Source organism: Plutella xylostella, chromosome 20, assembly GCF_932276165.1.
Source record: "Plutella xylostella chromosome 20, ilPluXylo3.1, whole genome shotgun sequence".
Lineage (NCBI taxonomy): Eukaryota > Metazoa > Arthropoda > Insecta > Lepidoptera > Plutellidae > Plutella > Plutella xylostella.
The window spans coordinates 8,496,185-8,513,025 of NC_064000.1; the positions used below are offsets into that span (position 1 = coordinate 8,496,185).

A 16,841-nucleotide genomic window follows, 5' to 3' on the forward strand; every position below is an offset into this window, starting at 1 on the left:
CATGTTACGGCCTCCATTTCTAGATAACTCCTTTATTCACAGGCGCTATAATAGGAATAGGTAAAAAAATAAGTAGGTAGATGTTGTTCACTATAATCAACTTAAGGATGAAGTCAAATAAAACGCGTAAACTTTTAGATAGACTGTTATTTTTTTACACAAATGTTAAATAATAATTAAAAGAGTGGTTCTAATAAAGACAGAAAATTGAGACAGTAGATCTCATACCATTATTGCATACTATACTTTACTTACATAATCTTTGATATATTTTATATTCTTACAAACCTAATCAGACAAACTTACTACGAGTATTATAATAACTAGATTATTTTCCACAAAATAAACGCATCATACAGAGTGTTTTAAACGTGGTATAGGTACTAATCTTGAAAGACCTCTAGCGGTAACTATGATGAAACTTTTGACAGATAATGTATGCAGCCCGTCTAGTACAGGCTTTGTAATTTTTTAAAACTATAAAAGTTTATGTTTTCTTCTGTCATCTGCATACATTATCAGTCAAAACTCTAGTTTCTGCTAGAGTCGCCACTTTGTATGCGAGAAAACGTAAACTTTTATAGTTTCCTACAGTCTAACAAACCTGTACTAGACCTACAATAACTCAAAAAAAAACCTAAACTTTTTCTGTTTTCGTAAATTGCAAACCCCCCACTATCTCTTTAGGGCTTTAGGCTCTGTATACATCTACAGGGTGGTATAAAGCTTGTCGTGGACCGTCTCCAACAGCTGCTGCGGCGGTGAAGAGAGGCATGATGCTGATGATGATGATGACGACTCCTCCGGTTGTTCAGGAGGCGTAGGCTTCTTGCGACGGTTGCTGAGGGAAGGAAGAAGTGTGGGTTAGGTTCGGATTTGTTTTTTTAGTTAAAAGTTATGATTGTTATTGTAGTTGAATGTCATTTTAGAAGACTTTTAACCCCTTACGCAACAGAGATGTGTTACAAGTTTAACGTGTATGTGTGTCTGCCTGTGGTACGTAGCTCCCAAACGGCTGAACCGATTTTTGTTTTTAGCGGCTGAATGCCTGAAATGTGAATGATGAATCGATAAACATTACGTTGGACTGAGGCAAGTTATTTTCATATGACCCAGACCTCACTACACAAGTCCGTTATCGACGTCGACAAACTCGTTCCTCCAATCACAACACCATATTTATGTCGAATCACGATACACGTCATGTCTTTTATCTACATCGACAACGTTATACTATATAACAAGGGTATACTAAGCCGAAAGCCACCTGAGTCACCCCCTTTCGGCTTGGTATACCTTTTTTGCAACACCTATGTGTATAGATCTGTCACAGCTGCATGGGACCGTAACTTTGTCGATGTATCACAACACCATATTTATGTCGAATCACGATACACGTCATGTCTTTTATCTACATCGACAACGTTATACTATATAACAAGGGTATACTAAGCCGAAAGCCACCTGAGTCACCCCCTTTCGGCTTGGTATACCTTTTTTGCAACACCTATGTGTATAGATCTGTCACAGCTGCATGGGACCGTAACTTTGTCGATGTAGATAAAAGATACAGGAGTATGAGACACACCATCTGGTTCGTATAATCTAAGCTACAGGTTCATAATATGTATTGTAAATATTTTAAGTAACTAACCCAATGTAATTTAATATGTCTACTAACAAAATGGATCTTAGTTATCTAAATAAAGAATTCCAAAGGTTTGCTTTTATAGTTTTCAAAGGGAAACTCGTCGTTTGGTGTCAGATTTCATATAGATTAATGTTGTCAACTGCATCTTGGCTTCGGCCCCATGCACGCCTTCAAAATTCCCGGACATTTACATAATTTGACATCATTACCATCTCAGGACTATGGGACATAATAATAATAATATACTGACCGCTTCGGGTAAGGTTGTTGGAGGTGTTTAGTCCGATGATGCAGCTTCATGCTGTTGCTCTGGGTGAACCGCTTGTGGCACTCCGGGCACTCGAACGGCTTCTCACCCGTGTGCGTCTGGAATTAGGGGAGAAAATTATCGTATTATTAGGGCTAAGTACGGTCAGCTGCACTTCTGTACCTTCTCAAGCTGACGAACCGTAAATGTTTCAATGAACGAATAGGCTGTTTGTTAGATTGACAAAGTACAAAAGTGTATAGCTACTTATGGACCTGACTATACACAATTATGTTCGGCTGCAGTCGTGAAGTCTAGTCAGAGTCCTGCGGGCATCTTGAATACATCTGACAGTCGGGTTGCCCACTTACCCGACAACTCTTCCAGCTCTAGCTGGCTTGCGCTGGCAATCATGGCAGAAGCGAAAAGTAAAATATAATATTATGATTGAATAACAATGTGTGTACTGTGTATGGAGATGCGAAGGTAGTAAGAGCATCCCCACTGGAAAGGTAGGATCCTCCGACCAGACTGGGTGGTGTGGCCTGGCGGGCAGTTGACTAACGTTAGCATCATTGATATTGATTGCAGTTAGCTTCTTATGTTCAAAATCGAATATGAGGATTTTAATAATGATTTGTCAATCTACATATATTTGTCTGTGTCTTTGCTTGCATCCCTTAAGACATAATATAAACAGCGCCATCTATCGTCCCTAAAGCGAAACCTTCTTAAAGCTAAGCCCCACACAGCACTCACCACGGAGTGTCTCTTCAGCCCCACCAGCGAGTGGAACTGCTTGTGGCACGCGCCGCACGGGTGGAGCCGCTCGCGCGAGTGCATGTTCTGATGTACCGCCACGCTGCCCGGCTGGAACACAGATAACATACTAAATTAAAAAAGTTTATTAAAAATCTCAATAGAAATTTTGTTGGTGATCCCAAACACTACAATAGCCACACTAGCGAAGATAAAATATGTCTTTTCAGACATAAAGGGCGCTATCGTTAACAACAAAACACATACCCCCTTATTCATAGAAAAGTTACAAGACATTTTAACTAATATACTGTTTTGTCCCTCTCTCTCAATGAACAAATTGTTCTTGGTCGGACAGGGACAAAACAATTTATTAGTTAAAACGTTCTGTAATTATGGCCCAGTATACATTTTTGACACTAGTAGTACACACACACTATAATAGTATACCTATGATAAATCCAATTTATCTTTTGTTTTACATACATACATACATTATACTCACGACTGTCTCCCAGAGGGCTAGGCAGAGACTATGTACATCTATCTGCCTACAATAAAATGTTTCAACCAATACCCATAATCTTTTCGCTTGCCCATATCGCTACCGAAACTTTAGTAGTTACTAGTTTGTTTAAGGCCCGGTACAGGGTGACTTGCCGCGCCAAATTTGGGTTTTCAATGCTCTTCACACAGCACACGCAGTGACACGCACACATGTTAGTTTGCACAGTGGGTCATAAACTTTTACTCACCAACTTTATTGACAATTATTTTCAAGTAGTGATTTGAGGGTAAGTATAATTTTTAATTACACTGGTAAGCACCAGGAAAGAGTAGAAATTAATAGGAGTGCCACTTTTCTCCATACTCGGAACCGCGTGTTTTGAAACTATACAAGGCCAGAACGCACCCATAGTGTACTAGCACTGTATAGTTTCAAGTGAAAAAAATATATATTTTACTTGAAAATATAAATGTACTAATCGCGTATACTTTCAAGTTGGGATTTACTGAATCGTTCTTGAAAATATACATTGCTATTACGCACATTGCTTGATTGGCGTACTTGTCGCATATAATTTATACCTACATGCTGATTCTGATTTACTTAACTATTTCGGTAAATGTACATGACTACAATTTACTTGTTCTGCCTGTCATACCTATAGAAAGTTAATAAATAAAGATTAACAAACTCTAATTTAATTGATATTAACAGCCATTATACTTGCAAGTAAGAATACTAATATCTTATTATTTATATGAATTAAGAGTAATACCTACTACACTCACGAGAAATAAAAAAGTTCCAGTGACGATAGCTCCTGAACCAAAAAGACTAGCTTAATGACGCCGCGCCGTCGGCAATATGAAAGTACATTTAACAACGCATCAAAATATTATTATAACCAACTAAAAACGTAAATTTTGATCAAATTCTAAATGAAATGTTTTTAAAATTGGGGTCATTTGGTGTTGACATTTTGCAACTTGGACTTATTGATTGCTCGTGAGTGTATTAGGTACCCTATAAACCTATTAGAGACATATTTTTCATCAAGTTTTTCATCAAGCCTACCCTGTCTATCTATGGGTATTAAATATAAAAACCTACTAGCTGGTAACTAATCACGTATAGTTTCAAGTGCTCCCATTGCCGCTTGGCACTTGAAAATATACACAATTAGTACGCAGTGGTAACGGCTGCAGTATATTTTCAAGCCATAATTTTGGCCCAACTTACTTGAAAATATACGCTATTAGTGCGTAATGGCCTTGTATACTTTCAAGTAAATCATGGCACCATTTTAATTTGAAACTATACGTGAGCAGTCCCACCCTCTGCGTTCTGGCCTTGTATAGTTTCAAAACACGCCTCGGAACCCGATTACTTTTCTAAACAAATGTAGTATTTACTTACTTGTAGAAAGGTAACTACAGGTATTAAAGGGTATGACTCAAGCCGAAAGGGGATGACTCAAGGGGTCATTCTGAACAACTTTTGTTCTACGAGTTTTGCAAATTCGCGAAAAAATATATTCGTTTTCCATGGTAAAAAGTCACGTGTCATATAAGTTTCTATGAAAAAGGTTTTTTTTGTTAATTTTTAAAACTCGTAGAACAAAAGTTCAGAATGAACCCCTGTCTCACTTGTTTTTACCCGACTGCCGAAGGAGGAGTGTAATATTCTTCGATTGTATGTATGTATGTTTGTAAGTATATTTTTTGGTAGCCGAATAATATTTTATTTTATTTTTAGGGTTTCGTACCTCAAAAGGAAAAAAGCAACAGGCCTCTTTGTTGTCCGTCTGTCTGACTGACTGTCTGTCACCGCCCTTTTTCTCAGAAACGGGTAAAGATATCAAGCTGATATATTGCATAGATATGGGGAGTACCCCAAAAAATATTGGGGTACTCCCTCTCCCATACAAGTAAATTGGGGCTGATATTTTTTCCGGTTATTTTGATGGTGTAGGTAGGGTATCGTTGAACAGGTCTTTTAATATAATAGGTATAAAAAAGGTTAAAATATTATTATTTTGCTTTTACCCTTAAATTTGGGGACCACACCATAGACAAATCCTAAATAAAAAATGATTTCAATAGATAGCGTGTTTTTATGTTGGGTAACTCAGAATAAGAAGTGATGATATCTCAGAATAATAATGGTCAATGGTGCTATTCCGCTGAGCACTGAAACCGGTGGGACACAAGTGAAAAGTGGTCATGGAAATGCACTAGGGTAGACCCTGCTCCTAGAACAAGGCATGAGTTTGTGATTTGTGTGCGAGGATGGAAACTTTGAATATTTTCTTGTTTTTTTTTATTATTGATGCAATAACATATAGTATTTTTTCTGAGTTACCAACCGAAGTCACCCCGTGACAGGGTGACTAGATAGGTACTTCTGCAAATTTCACCATCTATCGTTGGTTTTTTTAGTAACTACTGTCTATAGAAGAAATTCCGTCATTGTCAATTTTACGTTACGAATGAATTTAGTAAACCCAGTAAACCTAACTAATCCAGAGGAAACCTAAAATATCTTTCTGTCTCTCTGAAAAACATACTTAATAGCTCAAACTCGATGCTTTTAGCTATTAACATCTTTGAAATAAAATTCAGTCACCACCTTGTTACTGCCCTCATCAGATCCTCACGAGACCATACCTCAACCAGCACCATGAGACTGTGTTTTTGAATCCAAATCTAATGTTCCTACGTTTTGTCATCACTTAGATCCATTCGCTATATTCCAGCTCCTCATCGGTACTTTACGAGACTGTAATGTCACGCGAGAACATTGCCCACTATCTAATTTAATTTAACACATTGAATTCCGACTACGCAATATTGCGTAGTACGTACCATGTGGTACCTAGTGACATTAGGTACCTTCGGCACTCAATGGGTTAATTAATGTATTGAATATAGTGTAAGAATTATGCTTCCTCAATTTCAAATCAAATTATGTTGGTGTCATAAAAGTTGAAAAAGTGCAATGACAACCAATGTGCAGTGATTTTGTATCTGTACACGAAAAGATCGCGAGCTGTCAGTGCTGCCTAAACCGACGTGACCCTTCTTTGGAGGCCAGCGGCCGACTGAGTCAAACGTCGCTTGTGTTTATGATTTTATAACACATAAAGCCGCCATAGATATTTGTATGAAGATTTGAGGGAAAAAAAATGCTCAAGTTTGTTATTAATTTACACAAAATAGGTGTGTGTTTATTTAAAAACAAGGTATTTAGCGCCTAGTCCAAGCATTTATCTTTATAATTTGATAAGAATCATGTGAATTTTTTTTATAATTACGACACAGTTGTTACAATACGGGAGTATCATTTCTTGGTTTTTCGTGATATTCTGAATTTAATTTACAGTTATCCATAATCATTTACTTAAATTCGAATGATTCAGCACCTAGCTAGACTCTTCGGCTACCTGTGTGATTTTTTTCAAGGCTGTAGAGCATCATTTACTACATAATTCTATGACAATGCCAACCCTCGATACCCTATTGCAGACCCTTAAGTTGAAATCTTATCCTACACACATGACACTCGTATTTTACTCACCGCTAGCGAGGCTCCGCATATCTCGCACACGTATCGCGCGCGGTGGCAGTAAATTATATTTTCTTCGACATACAGACATTTCATTCATGCCCAACAATAAATATCTATGATAATAATAAAATGACCAATACCCAACATAGTTCTGTAAGTGTCTGTTCAAATCTTATCCTACACACATGACACTCGCATTTCACTCACCGCTAGCGACGCCCCGCATATTTCACACACGTGCCTTGCCGGGTGGAACGACGTGCCCGGATGTGACGTCACGTGGTGCCGCATGCACGCTTGTTGCGTCGGGAAGTGGAGCCCGCACTGGGGGTGAGTGTGAAAGTGATGGTTAAGTTATACGAAAGGAGGAGTGAAACATAAAAAAATGTCTTATTTCCAAGTTGCAGAAATGAACATTAAGCTAATGTCGGCATTAAGTCTTATGTCTGTTTCTTTCTATTCGTGTACTGTCAAAGCAAGGCAGACATTAGCTTAAAGATCATTTGTCCTGCCTCAGTGTTAATAGACAATTACTAACTCATCTGTAATAAACGTAGAGGTCAGTGATGACCTGACATGATCATTGCCACAAATATGTTTAACATGTGTTTAACGAGAGTTTTACAATGTATTTGACAGCGAAAATGAGCTGTTTTGTTCAAGTGTCCAGTGTTTGTGGTATAACCCGTATAACCAATAATATGAATACAGTATTGTTTTTATTCCGTGTAACTAGGAATCAGCACACAGTACCTGGTGACATGTTGTGGGTTTCCTTCTCTTCCGTTTCACCTTTTTCTTTCGTTTAGTTTCTGAAGCTGTAGCCTTCGGATCCTCTTCAGAATTGCTGAAATAAAATCGCATTGCTTATGTTAATTCATATAAAAGACCTATTGTAACAAAATATATTTATTCATTTAACCGATTCTGATAGATTATTCAAATATTTTTTTTTAAGTGGTAAAAACCCAGCATTATACATAATACTTTTATAATTAAAAGTATTATATACTTTTATAATTAAAAGTATTATATACTTTTATAATTAAAAGTATTATGTATAATTTACTTCATACCGTTTTCGGCGTAGCTCTTTGGTTATCTGAAAACAAATAAATTATTATATTAATAATACTCTGCATCAGTGCATTAGCTGGAGTTTCAATTTATATTTCAGGCGGAAAAATGCTTTAGAATCGCATAACATGGATAAACATGTACTTACTGTTAAAATTAAAGACTTACGAAGCACTAATAAAGAACCTACGCAATTAATGAACATGATACTGTGTCAATCCATTAAAATATTCACCTTAGCCCTTTCCCGTTTTCCGAGCACCTTTCTCGGTATTGAGAACTCATCTTTCATTTGGTCCCTGAAATTACAAAATACAATAGCAGATGATTACCTCACAACCGTAAAAGAAATGTGTTACAAGTAGATAAGCCATTGTAAGTAACTTTTGGTAAGTAACTAGTTATACACTCACGGGCAATGAAAAGGTTCCAATGAGAAAAGCACCAAATTACTTCTAAACGGAAAAGGCTATCTTAATGCCGTCTTCTGCAACATTGAAGTACATACATTACATCATACATTTTGTTCCAATTTTAAATTACATCTTTGAAAAAATTGGGGTCGTTTGTTGTTGGCTTTTTTGTGAGTGGAACTTTTTCATTGCCTGGCAGTGTAGTTAATGACAAAAATATATTATTGTTATGTAAGACCTTTTAGTCAAGGTCAAATGATTTAATGTTTAAAGTCCCAGGATTCCTAAGGGAAACCTAAACCCTGAAAAAGCTAGCCAGTAGTCATCCTAATCCTAATCCTAACTTATATTATAAATGCGAAAGTAACTGTGTATGTCTGTCTGTTACTCTTTCACGCCAAAACTACTAACGGATTTGAATTAAATTTGGTATACATATGGTCTAGACCCTGAGAAAGAACATAGGCTACTTTTTATCCCGGAATTCGTGGGAAAACATTTTAAGGCGAAGCGAAGCGCGCGGGAACAGCTAGTACTTTCATAATAAGCTAATACTCACTCAACACCGTCAGTATGCATGATAGAATGGAACAGATGTTCCTCGTACGCCCTGGCCGAGGCGAATGTGACATCACAGCGCTCGCAGGCAGTGGGGCCGGGGTCGTCGTCGTCTGGACTCTCCTGTCATTGAAATAGGAGCGGTTTTAGAGTGTGGTGAGGGTGAATGTAATGTGTGTTGAAATGTAATTTGAATACTTAGCGTTAGGTAAAACTGTTGGGTTTGATATTTGTTGCAATTGTCTTTATAGCAGACCCGAATTAAGTATTTTAAGGTATCTACTATAGAGTTTAAAATGTGTGTAATTTAATTAGTTTCGACTCTCAAAAGACAAATACAAAATTTATTTGCGACAAATGTAGTTCATGCATATCATTAGATTGTGTTACATTTTATAAACAAATATACAAGTTCGGCACATTTCACCTTACAGGCATGCAAATTAAGGACAATTAGGGCGTCTTGCACAACAAAGTTAAATACAATTAAATCTATGACTTCTTGCTCTGACATTATACTGTCAGAGCAAGAGACAAACTATTTAATTTTATTTAACTTTGTTGTGCAAGACGCCCTTAATATATTAATAAAATACACCAGTGTGAAACGCGTCAACACAAATCTAAATCCACGTCTACACTCACGACGGCGTCGGGCGGGTGTGCGCGCGCCGCGTGCGCCCGCAGCGACTCGCGGCTGCCGTAGCACGCGCCGCACGACACGCACGCGTGCGCCGCGCGGTGCGCCGTGCGCACGTGCGTGTAGTACGTCGACGCGTGTCTGGAGAGGACAGGCGAGTGTGATGAGTGTCATGATGAATATTGTGCGCATGCTTACATTACCTCATTAACTTATGAAAATCCTAACTTAATATTATAAATGCGAAAGTAACTGTGTCTGTCTGTCTGTCTGTCTGTTACTCTTTCACGGCAAAACTACTGAACGGATTTGAATGAAATTTGGTATACATATGGTACAGACCCTGGGAAAGAACATAGGCTACTTTTTATCCCGGAATTCCCATGGGAAAACTTTTTAAGGCGAAGCGAAGCTCGCGGGAACAGCTAGTTTAGAATAATGGCGATAAGGCGTGCGTGTGGTACGTCAACGCGTGTCTGGAGAACAAATTAAACAGAAAGATAACCATTTAGGGGTGATTTTTCAATGGTCAGATAAGGGTTATCTGGGGAATAATTCTGATGCTGTCGCGTCTATCTGTTTGTATTAGACAGTGACAGCTACAATTTTATCCGTCAGATAGAGTTTATCTGACCATTAAAAAATCAGCCCTTAGTCGTCGTAAAATGAATGCATTCTTCACGAAAGTCTACTAAAAAGTACCTACTCCCGATTCGGGAAGAAAATGGGCTCTTATTTTCTAAAATTAACTAGAACGGGGGCAAGAAACTCCAGAGCCATCTTTTCAAATTGATAAAGTATGATCATATGTGCTGTTAGTGTGTCTATTTTTGTAAATAAAAAATAAAATATAGAACTTAAAATTTAGAGGCCAGTGTAATAAATGTCATCATGAATACTCTGAAGGCTGAAAATACATATAGTGGTTTAGCGGTGTGAACAAAACCAGTGTAATGCATGTTATCATGACTTATGCTGAAAATATAGGGAATTAAATGTCATCATGGATATCATCTGCATATTTAACTTATGATGGAAATTTTGAACGGCGATACGGCTCGCGACCTATCACATGAGTACAAGTGTACAGCGAAAAGCGTTTGGCTGTCTTGCGAGTCACCTCTGACTAACCCTTCGGGGCATTACAGTCGAGTCGTGACCATTATGTATGTATGAAAATATGTCTATGTAGCGGCGTGATGTTCACAGCCAGTGTAATAAATGTAATGATGAATCATGTAGACTTAAGCCTTGCTACTCAATATGTACAGCCTAGTTGTTCAGCTAATTGCAGAAACAGGTAAAGGTGGGCTTAAAAATACTATTGGTAAATACCACCCACCACCTTACCAAATGCCACCAGCCCACCTTACCAGAGCCGCGAGCTCAGGATTCGATACTATTTTCTAATCTACACAAACATATGGAAAGAAAACAAATGCCACTTTTGGAACTAACAAATTTGCCTTACATTTTGATAGTGACAACGTAAACGGAGGTTTCGAACCCTGTGTTCGCGGCTCTGTTTCTATAGTATTGAAGGTAAACAACCTTACCTGAATTCCTCATTACAGTGGATGCACTTCCTGGTGACCCCGCTATGGTATTCCTCGTGCAGTAAGGCTGTGTTCCTGGAAAATTCACAACAAATGTGTAAACGCCACAACTTAGCTCGCGCGGTCACTTGACGTCACGTCATACTATCTTAGGAAATGCTGAGCTGGTGCTTTTTTGAAGCTGTAGACAGCAATTTTTTACGATATTGTTTGTATTTGGGCTGTATTTTTTCTTCCTGGTTTATTTTTCCGTATATTTTTATTGTTATTGCTGTCTATATCCTACTAATATTATAAATGCGAAAGTTGGTATGTGTGTAGGTTTGTTACTTCTCCACGTCAAAACGGCTGAACCGATTTTAACGAAATTTGGTATCGAGTTAGCTGACACCCTGGATTAACACATAGGCTACTTTTTATCCCGGAATTCCCACGGGAAAACCTTTTTAAGGAGCTACGCTTCAGCTCGCGGGGACAGCTAGTCTCAAATAAATCATTCTTTATCTTACTGCCAGTTTCTATAACTCTATCTATCCATAACTGGTTACTTTTGACTATGTCAAAATCGTATGAAAGTAACTACCAGTAATGGATAGATAGTCATAAAAACTTACAGTTAATGATGAGTACTCACTCGACTTGCACAAGACATTTAAACGTATTTAAATATATTGCTGGCTTGCTCTGTCACTATACTGTCAAAGCAAGCCAGCAATAGATTTAAATACGTTTAAATGTCTTGTGCAAGTCACCCTTAATGATGAGTATACTCACTCGAGCGGACACATGAACGGGCAGCGCAGGCAGCGGTAGCGCGCGTAGTGCTGCCTCGCGTGCACGCGCCGGTGGCTCGCCCACTTGAACCTCATCTTGCACACGCGACACTCGTACGAGCCTATGGACTGGGGAGGTGGTGGAGAGTGGAGAATTAAGGCCTTTTATGGTGAGTCAGGTGAGGAAGTAATAAAGCAAATTATGGTAAAACTTAAAACAAAAAAACCTGAGAGCACAGAAAAAATTAGCAGCAAAACCAAAATATTACTGGATAAGAGAGAAAAATTGAACTCAATTGAAAACCAAACCACAAATGATAGAGAAGAACTAAAGAATATTCAAAATGAACTAAAGATAAACATGAAACTGGATATAGAAAACTTCTATAACGCCAGGATCGAAAAAATACTTGCGACCACTGCATCTACCAAATCTATATCAAAACTTAAAGAAATTGGAAAGACACTGGTTCCGGCACTCCATAACAAACATGATAAGAAATGTACAAACAGGAAAGAAATACTGGAAATCGCAACAGAATTCTATAGTAATCTATATAAATCTCCAAATAACAATGAAAGGGAGAAGAAATCTGCCCACACAGATAAAGAGTTAAGAGAAGGAATTCCAATGTTTTTAGAATGCGAAATAATTGCAGCTATAAACTCACTTAAAAACGAGAAAGCTCCTGGGATTGATAATATAACAAACGAAATTCTAAAAACATACAAGCTTGAACTTCTCCCATCATTCTTACACCTGTTCAACCTTATTCTGAAGACAAATGATATCCCAAGGCAATGGTTCCATTCATCCATTGTTCTTCTCCATAAAAAGGGTCCGCATACAGACATAAACAACTATCGACCGATTAGCCTTTCACCTGTTATTTACAAAATATTCATGACACTAATCAAAAACCGTCTATACAATATACTGAATGAACAGCAATCCAGAGAACAAGCGGGATTCCGAAGAGGCTTTTCTACGACAGATCACCTCCATGCCCTTAACATGATAATGGAGAAATATTCGGAGTTCAGAAAAACACTATTTCTCTGCTTCGTTGATTTTACTAAGGCGTTTGATAGCGTAAGCCACAGCTACATGATAAAAGCTTTAAAATCACAGGGGGTGGCAACAGAATATGTAGAGCTAATCGACAAAATATATAGTGAATGTACAGCCTCTATACGAATGGAAAAAGATGGTGACAAATTTAATATCCTAAGGGGAGTAAAGCAGGGAGACCCCTTATCACCGATTATATTTAATTGTATTCTGGAAGAGATATTTCGTTCAAAAGATTTAACGGAGTATGGTCTCAAGATAGACGGCGGAAATCTAACTGCTCTCAGATTTGCAGATGACATTGTTTTTTTGACAGAAAATAGAGAAAGTCTGCAAAATCTCATGAACATATTCCAGGACCAGACAGCTCCCACAGGGTTAACTATGAATGAGTCAAAAACTAAAATAATGGCTAACCAACCCCATGACCCAATTAAAATAAACAATAAAGAACTTGAAAGCGTAACTGACTATATATACTTGGGTCAATTATTTTCATTTAGTAATAAAATGACTAAAGAAATAGATAGAAGAATCAACATTGCTTGGAAAAGATACTGGAGCCTCAAACATATATTCAAAGGGAACTTTGCATTATCACTAAAAAGATTAGTATTCAACTCAGTAATCATGCCCACCCTAACTGAATAAATTATATTATTAGTATTAAATATATAGGTACTTATTTGTAAATAAATAAATACTGAATGAATCAAAATTGTAACCATGTATAAAAAACTGATAATGTGATAATTATTTCTCCTAGAAAGGCTGGTAACCTTGGAGAACACTACCTCAACCCCTGCACTATTATGGTGCTGGGAGGCCGTTTAACAGAAAAAAAAAAAAAAAAAAAAAAAATGTAGATAAATAGGATGATTATGTAATGAATTGGATCTACTTATTTGCATAAAATTTGAAATAGTAATAATTTAAATATAAAATAAAAAAAATGAAAATAATTCTAAGTATTTATGTCAATGTAATGAAATTTAATAAACGGCTATTCTATTCTATTCTATTCTATTCTATATGGTGAGTCAATGGTAGGGACTACACGTAAATTGATATAAATGGTAGATAGATAGATAGAATATTCTTTATTTGTACACACAAATAAAAGAAACTTACATAACTGCTATAAGTGATTTGTAATTTAATGTATGTTGTGTGTTTTGTTCAATAAAGTTATATTGTATTGTATAACTTAAATAGTGGGTGCAGCAATGCACCTCTGCCTATCCCGCAAGGGAGTACATTAGTACAAGGCGTAAGTGCGTGTTTTTTTTTTGTAACTTAAATACTAACAAATATGTACAAAAATAGCGGTCTTATCGCTTAAAGCGATTTTTTTCAAGACAACCTTAGGGTGGAAGGATAATTTGATTAAAGAGGGGTCAAGTGTACTAAATAAATGATATAAATTTATGAGAATGATTTATTTATTTATTTATTTATTTATTTAAACTGGAACACCAGCAGCTTATACAACTAACATTTTTAAGACAGATATTTATAATGATTTAATAATGCTTCATTTTTTTGTGTTCTATTCGCATGTCTTTTTAAACTAAATGTTATAACTTGGCCTTGGTCCCTTTATGTGATATTGAAATACATAAATATGTTTTGAAAGATACAGTAACCGTTTATAGCTTCACTGTTGTAATTTTCACCCAAAGCCCACTAAAACAAGACAATTGTCATAATAATTCCACTGCTGCACTGAAATTTATCTTCTAAACCAGAATGAGCAAGAAAATCATTTTATTTCCCAACTCTTAAGTAACTGAAAAATCTTACCTCATTATGCCGCAAAACAATATGTCTATTCAACATTTCTTTCTTTGAAAACCCTTTAAAGCAATCAGTACATTTAAACGCAGCTTTCAAATACTTTGCATCCTCAGTTCTAGCTCGAAACTCTTTCAAGGCTTCTTCCTCGGACAAGATGTATTTCTTCCAATAGTTTGCATCCAAATATCTGGTTCTTCTCGGTGTGATCGAAGCATAATTCATCACATCTGCCTCTGACCACATTTCTTTGCTTGTCCCACTTTCTTGTTTAACTTTCAGGGGTTCTGTGGTTATACCTTCTTTCTTTACGTCTATGAATACTGTTACTGGTGCTTTATCAGTCATTTCTATACTTTGATTGTCTTGTGTGGTGACTGTAATATTTTCAACATTTTTATCTGAAATCTCATCATGGCTATTTTCTCCACATTCAACATTTTTGAGTGAACTCTTATCTTCATTATTGTCTCCGATGTAGTTGATTTCAATGTTTTGTTTGTTGGCCTCTGTTTTTACAGAGTTTGTTAAATTGTGGTCTGTTAAGGTGTATGATTTGATTCTATTGGTAACAGTCATTATTTCTAGAGAGGATTGTAGGTTCCTCTCTGCTCTATCAAATTTGTAAACTGCTTCATAGCTCAACTGCAAATGACACATGAATTAGATATTATGATAAATTAATAATCCTTATTTATTATAAATACTTTTTCATTAATAACAGAGATTTAGTACACTTTTTACTTAAATAAATGAAAGCCCTAAAAACTGTTTCAATAAGCTTACTTCAATGCCTTGAAGTAGAATGTATAAATATAATTATATCATAAAAACAATTACAACTAAACATCACAGGAACTTACAGGGCCCCTCCAAGAGATCTCCCGCAGAGCCTTCAGTCCACTGTAACATTTCTCCTTGAACTTGTGAAACTTATGAAGCAATGTGGCACATTCATAGCAGACGTAGCTGGGCAGGGTTTCAGCATCAGATATCTGAAAATTAAATAGAGACAAAGATAGATATTATTTATTTGTACACTAAGACACACTTTTATTTATAAATTGAATTTCTTCAACATTACAGGTAGATGAGTTCAATGCAATAAGCAATCAACATGTTCTAGCACTGCCATTGCACTAAATAATCATATTGCTATAAGTGATTGTTTCCAGACAACCATTGGAACCAGGCCCTGTAGCACGGCACGCTATTAAGACGTGACAAAAGTTCTCCGTCGCGCTCGCTCTTGAGGCTGCGCGATGTGAGTGAGCGCGATGCAAAACTCTTATCACGTCTTAAGTGCGCCCCGTGCTAGCCCTTCTGAGTATCAATGCTATCACAAATCAGCAGGAAGCTGCTGGTACAGTGGGGTAGTAGATCATAACATCACATCTGTATAAAGGTAGGCATCCCCCTATCAGTATCATATCAGACAAAACGGATTTTCATGAATGAAGGGAGAAACAGTGTTGGCTATGCCAATGAAGTGGAGGTCAGTGTGAAGGAAAGGGTGTGCGGGACTTAGAAAAATTTTCGATTTTTTTCGTTATTGATATTTACCATTAAGACTGCATAAACCTAACCTTTATGCAGTCTTAATGGCCTTAGTTGTCTAAGGTCTCCCCATCTTTCTTACTACCTACTGTATTATTTCACTTACAAGCCGTGTTTACATCACATCACCGGTTTCAAATCAAGTTTAAACGACCGGTTTTTAGTCTATTGTGTAAGTATTAAGAGCGTATACAAAAAATATTTATAGTCCTTCAAACTATAAGATACTGCAATAAGAAAATTACTTACTTTTAATGCCATTACTTCTTCATAATAGGATTTCAATTGAAATTGATCGAACTTGTACACTTTTGCTTCTGTACGTAAACATATTCGACATATTTTTAAATCCGACATGCTTAAGTAGTTATACAAAATAAACACTAATACATAACACACACTTTTCTTAATTATTATAGATAACTACATTTCGATTTTTTGCAAAATCGAAATAAAATCTTAATACCAAATAGCTACAAAAACCAAACAACAACAACCACAGACTCCGGACCGGAGGACCGTATGGTCGGTCTACGTCCAAATTTCATATATTTAGTTTTTTCTTCTCTATATCTTCACAGACAGGCACTCTACTAATCATTATTATGAGCATTGTGGTAAAATGACATAAAACACAAAATACGTAGTCTGTGATCACAATCAGCTGTT

At 36.7% G+C, this 16,841-nt stretch overlaps 1 protein-coding gene across 1 annotated transcript; it reads right to left on the bottom strand.

The window, feature by feature from the left end:
• Positions 1 to 115: 115 nt before the first annotated feature.
• On the bottom strand, positions 116 to 16,638 carry LOC105390867 (zinc finger protein 709). Its single transcript, XM_048628310.1, has 14 exons — positions 16,422 to 16,638; positions 15,479 to 15,610; positions 14,625 to 15,260; positions 11,751 to 11,878; positions 10,977 to 11,051; positions 9,426 to 9,561; positions 8,782 to 8,903; positions 8,045 to 8,108; positions 7,809 to 7,834; positions 7,486 to 7,579; positions 6,940 to 7,056; positions 2,658 to 2,768; positions 1,902 to 2,017; positions 116 to 841 (listed from the first exon to the last, which is right to left on the bottom strand). The coding sequence occupies exons 1-14, from the start codon at positions 16,527 to 16,529 to the stop codon at positions 709 to 711; spliced, it is 1,998 nt and encodes a 665-aa protein (XP_048484267.1). The 5' UTR covers positions 16,530 to 16,638; the 3' UTR covers positions 116 to 708.
• Between the last annotated feature and the right edge of the window lie 203 nt (positions 16,639 to 16,841).

Bases quoted from the DNA above. Each gene is read 5' to 3' on its own strand.
- LOC105390867 (XM_048628310.1), bottom strand. From the start codon at position 16,529: ATGTCGGATTTAAAAATATGTCGAATATGTTTACGTACAGAAGCAAAA. The intron at 7,580-7,808 runs GTATGAAGTAAA...ATTTTATTTCAG, and splicing joins AAAGAGCTACGCCGAAAACG to CAATTCTGAAGAGGATCCGA. The intron at 7,057-7,485 runs GTACTGTGTGCT...ACTCACCCCCAG, and splicing joins AACCCACAACATGTCACCAG to TGCGGGCTCCACTTCCCGAC.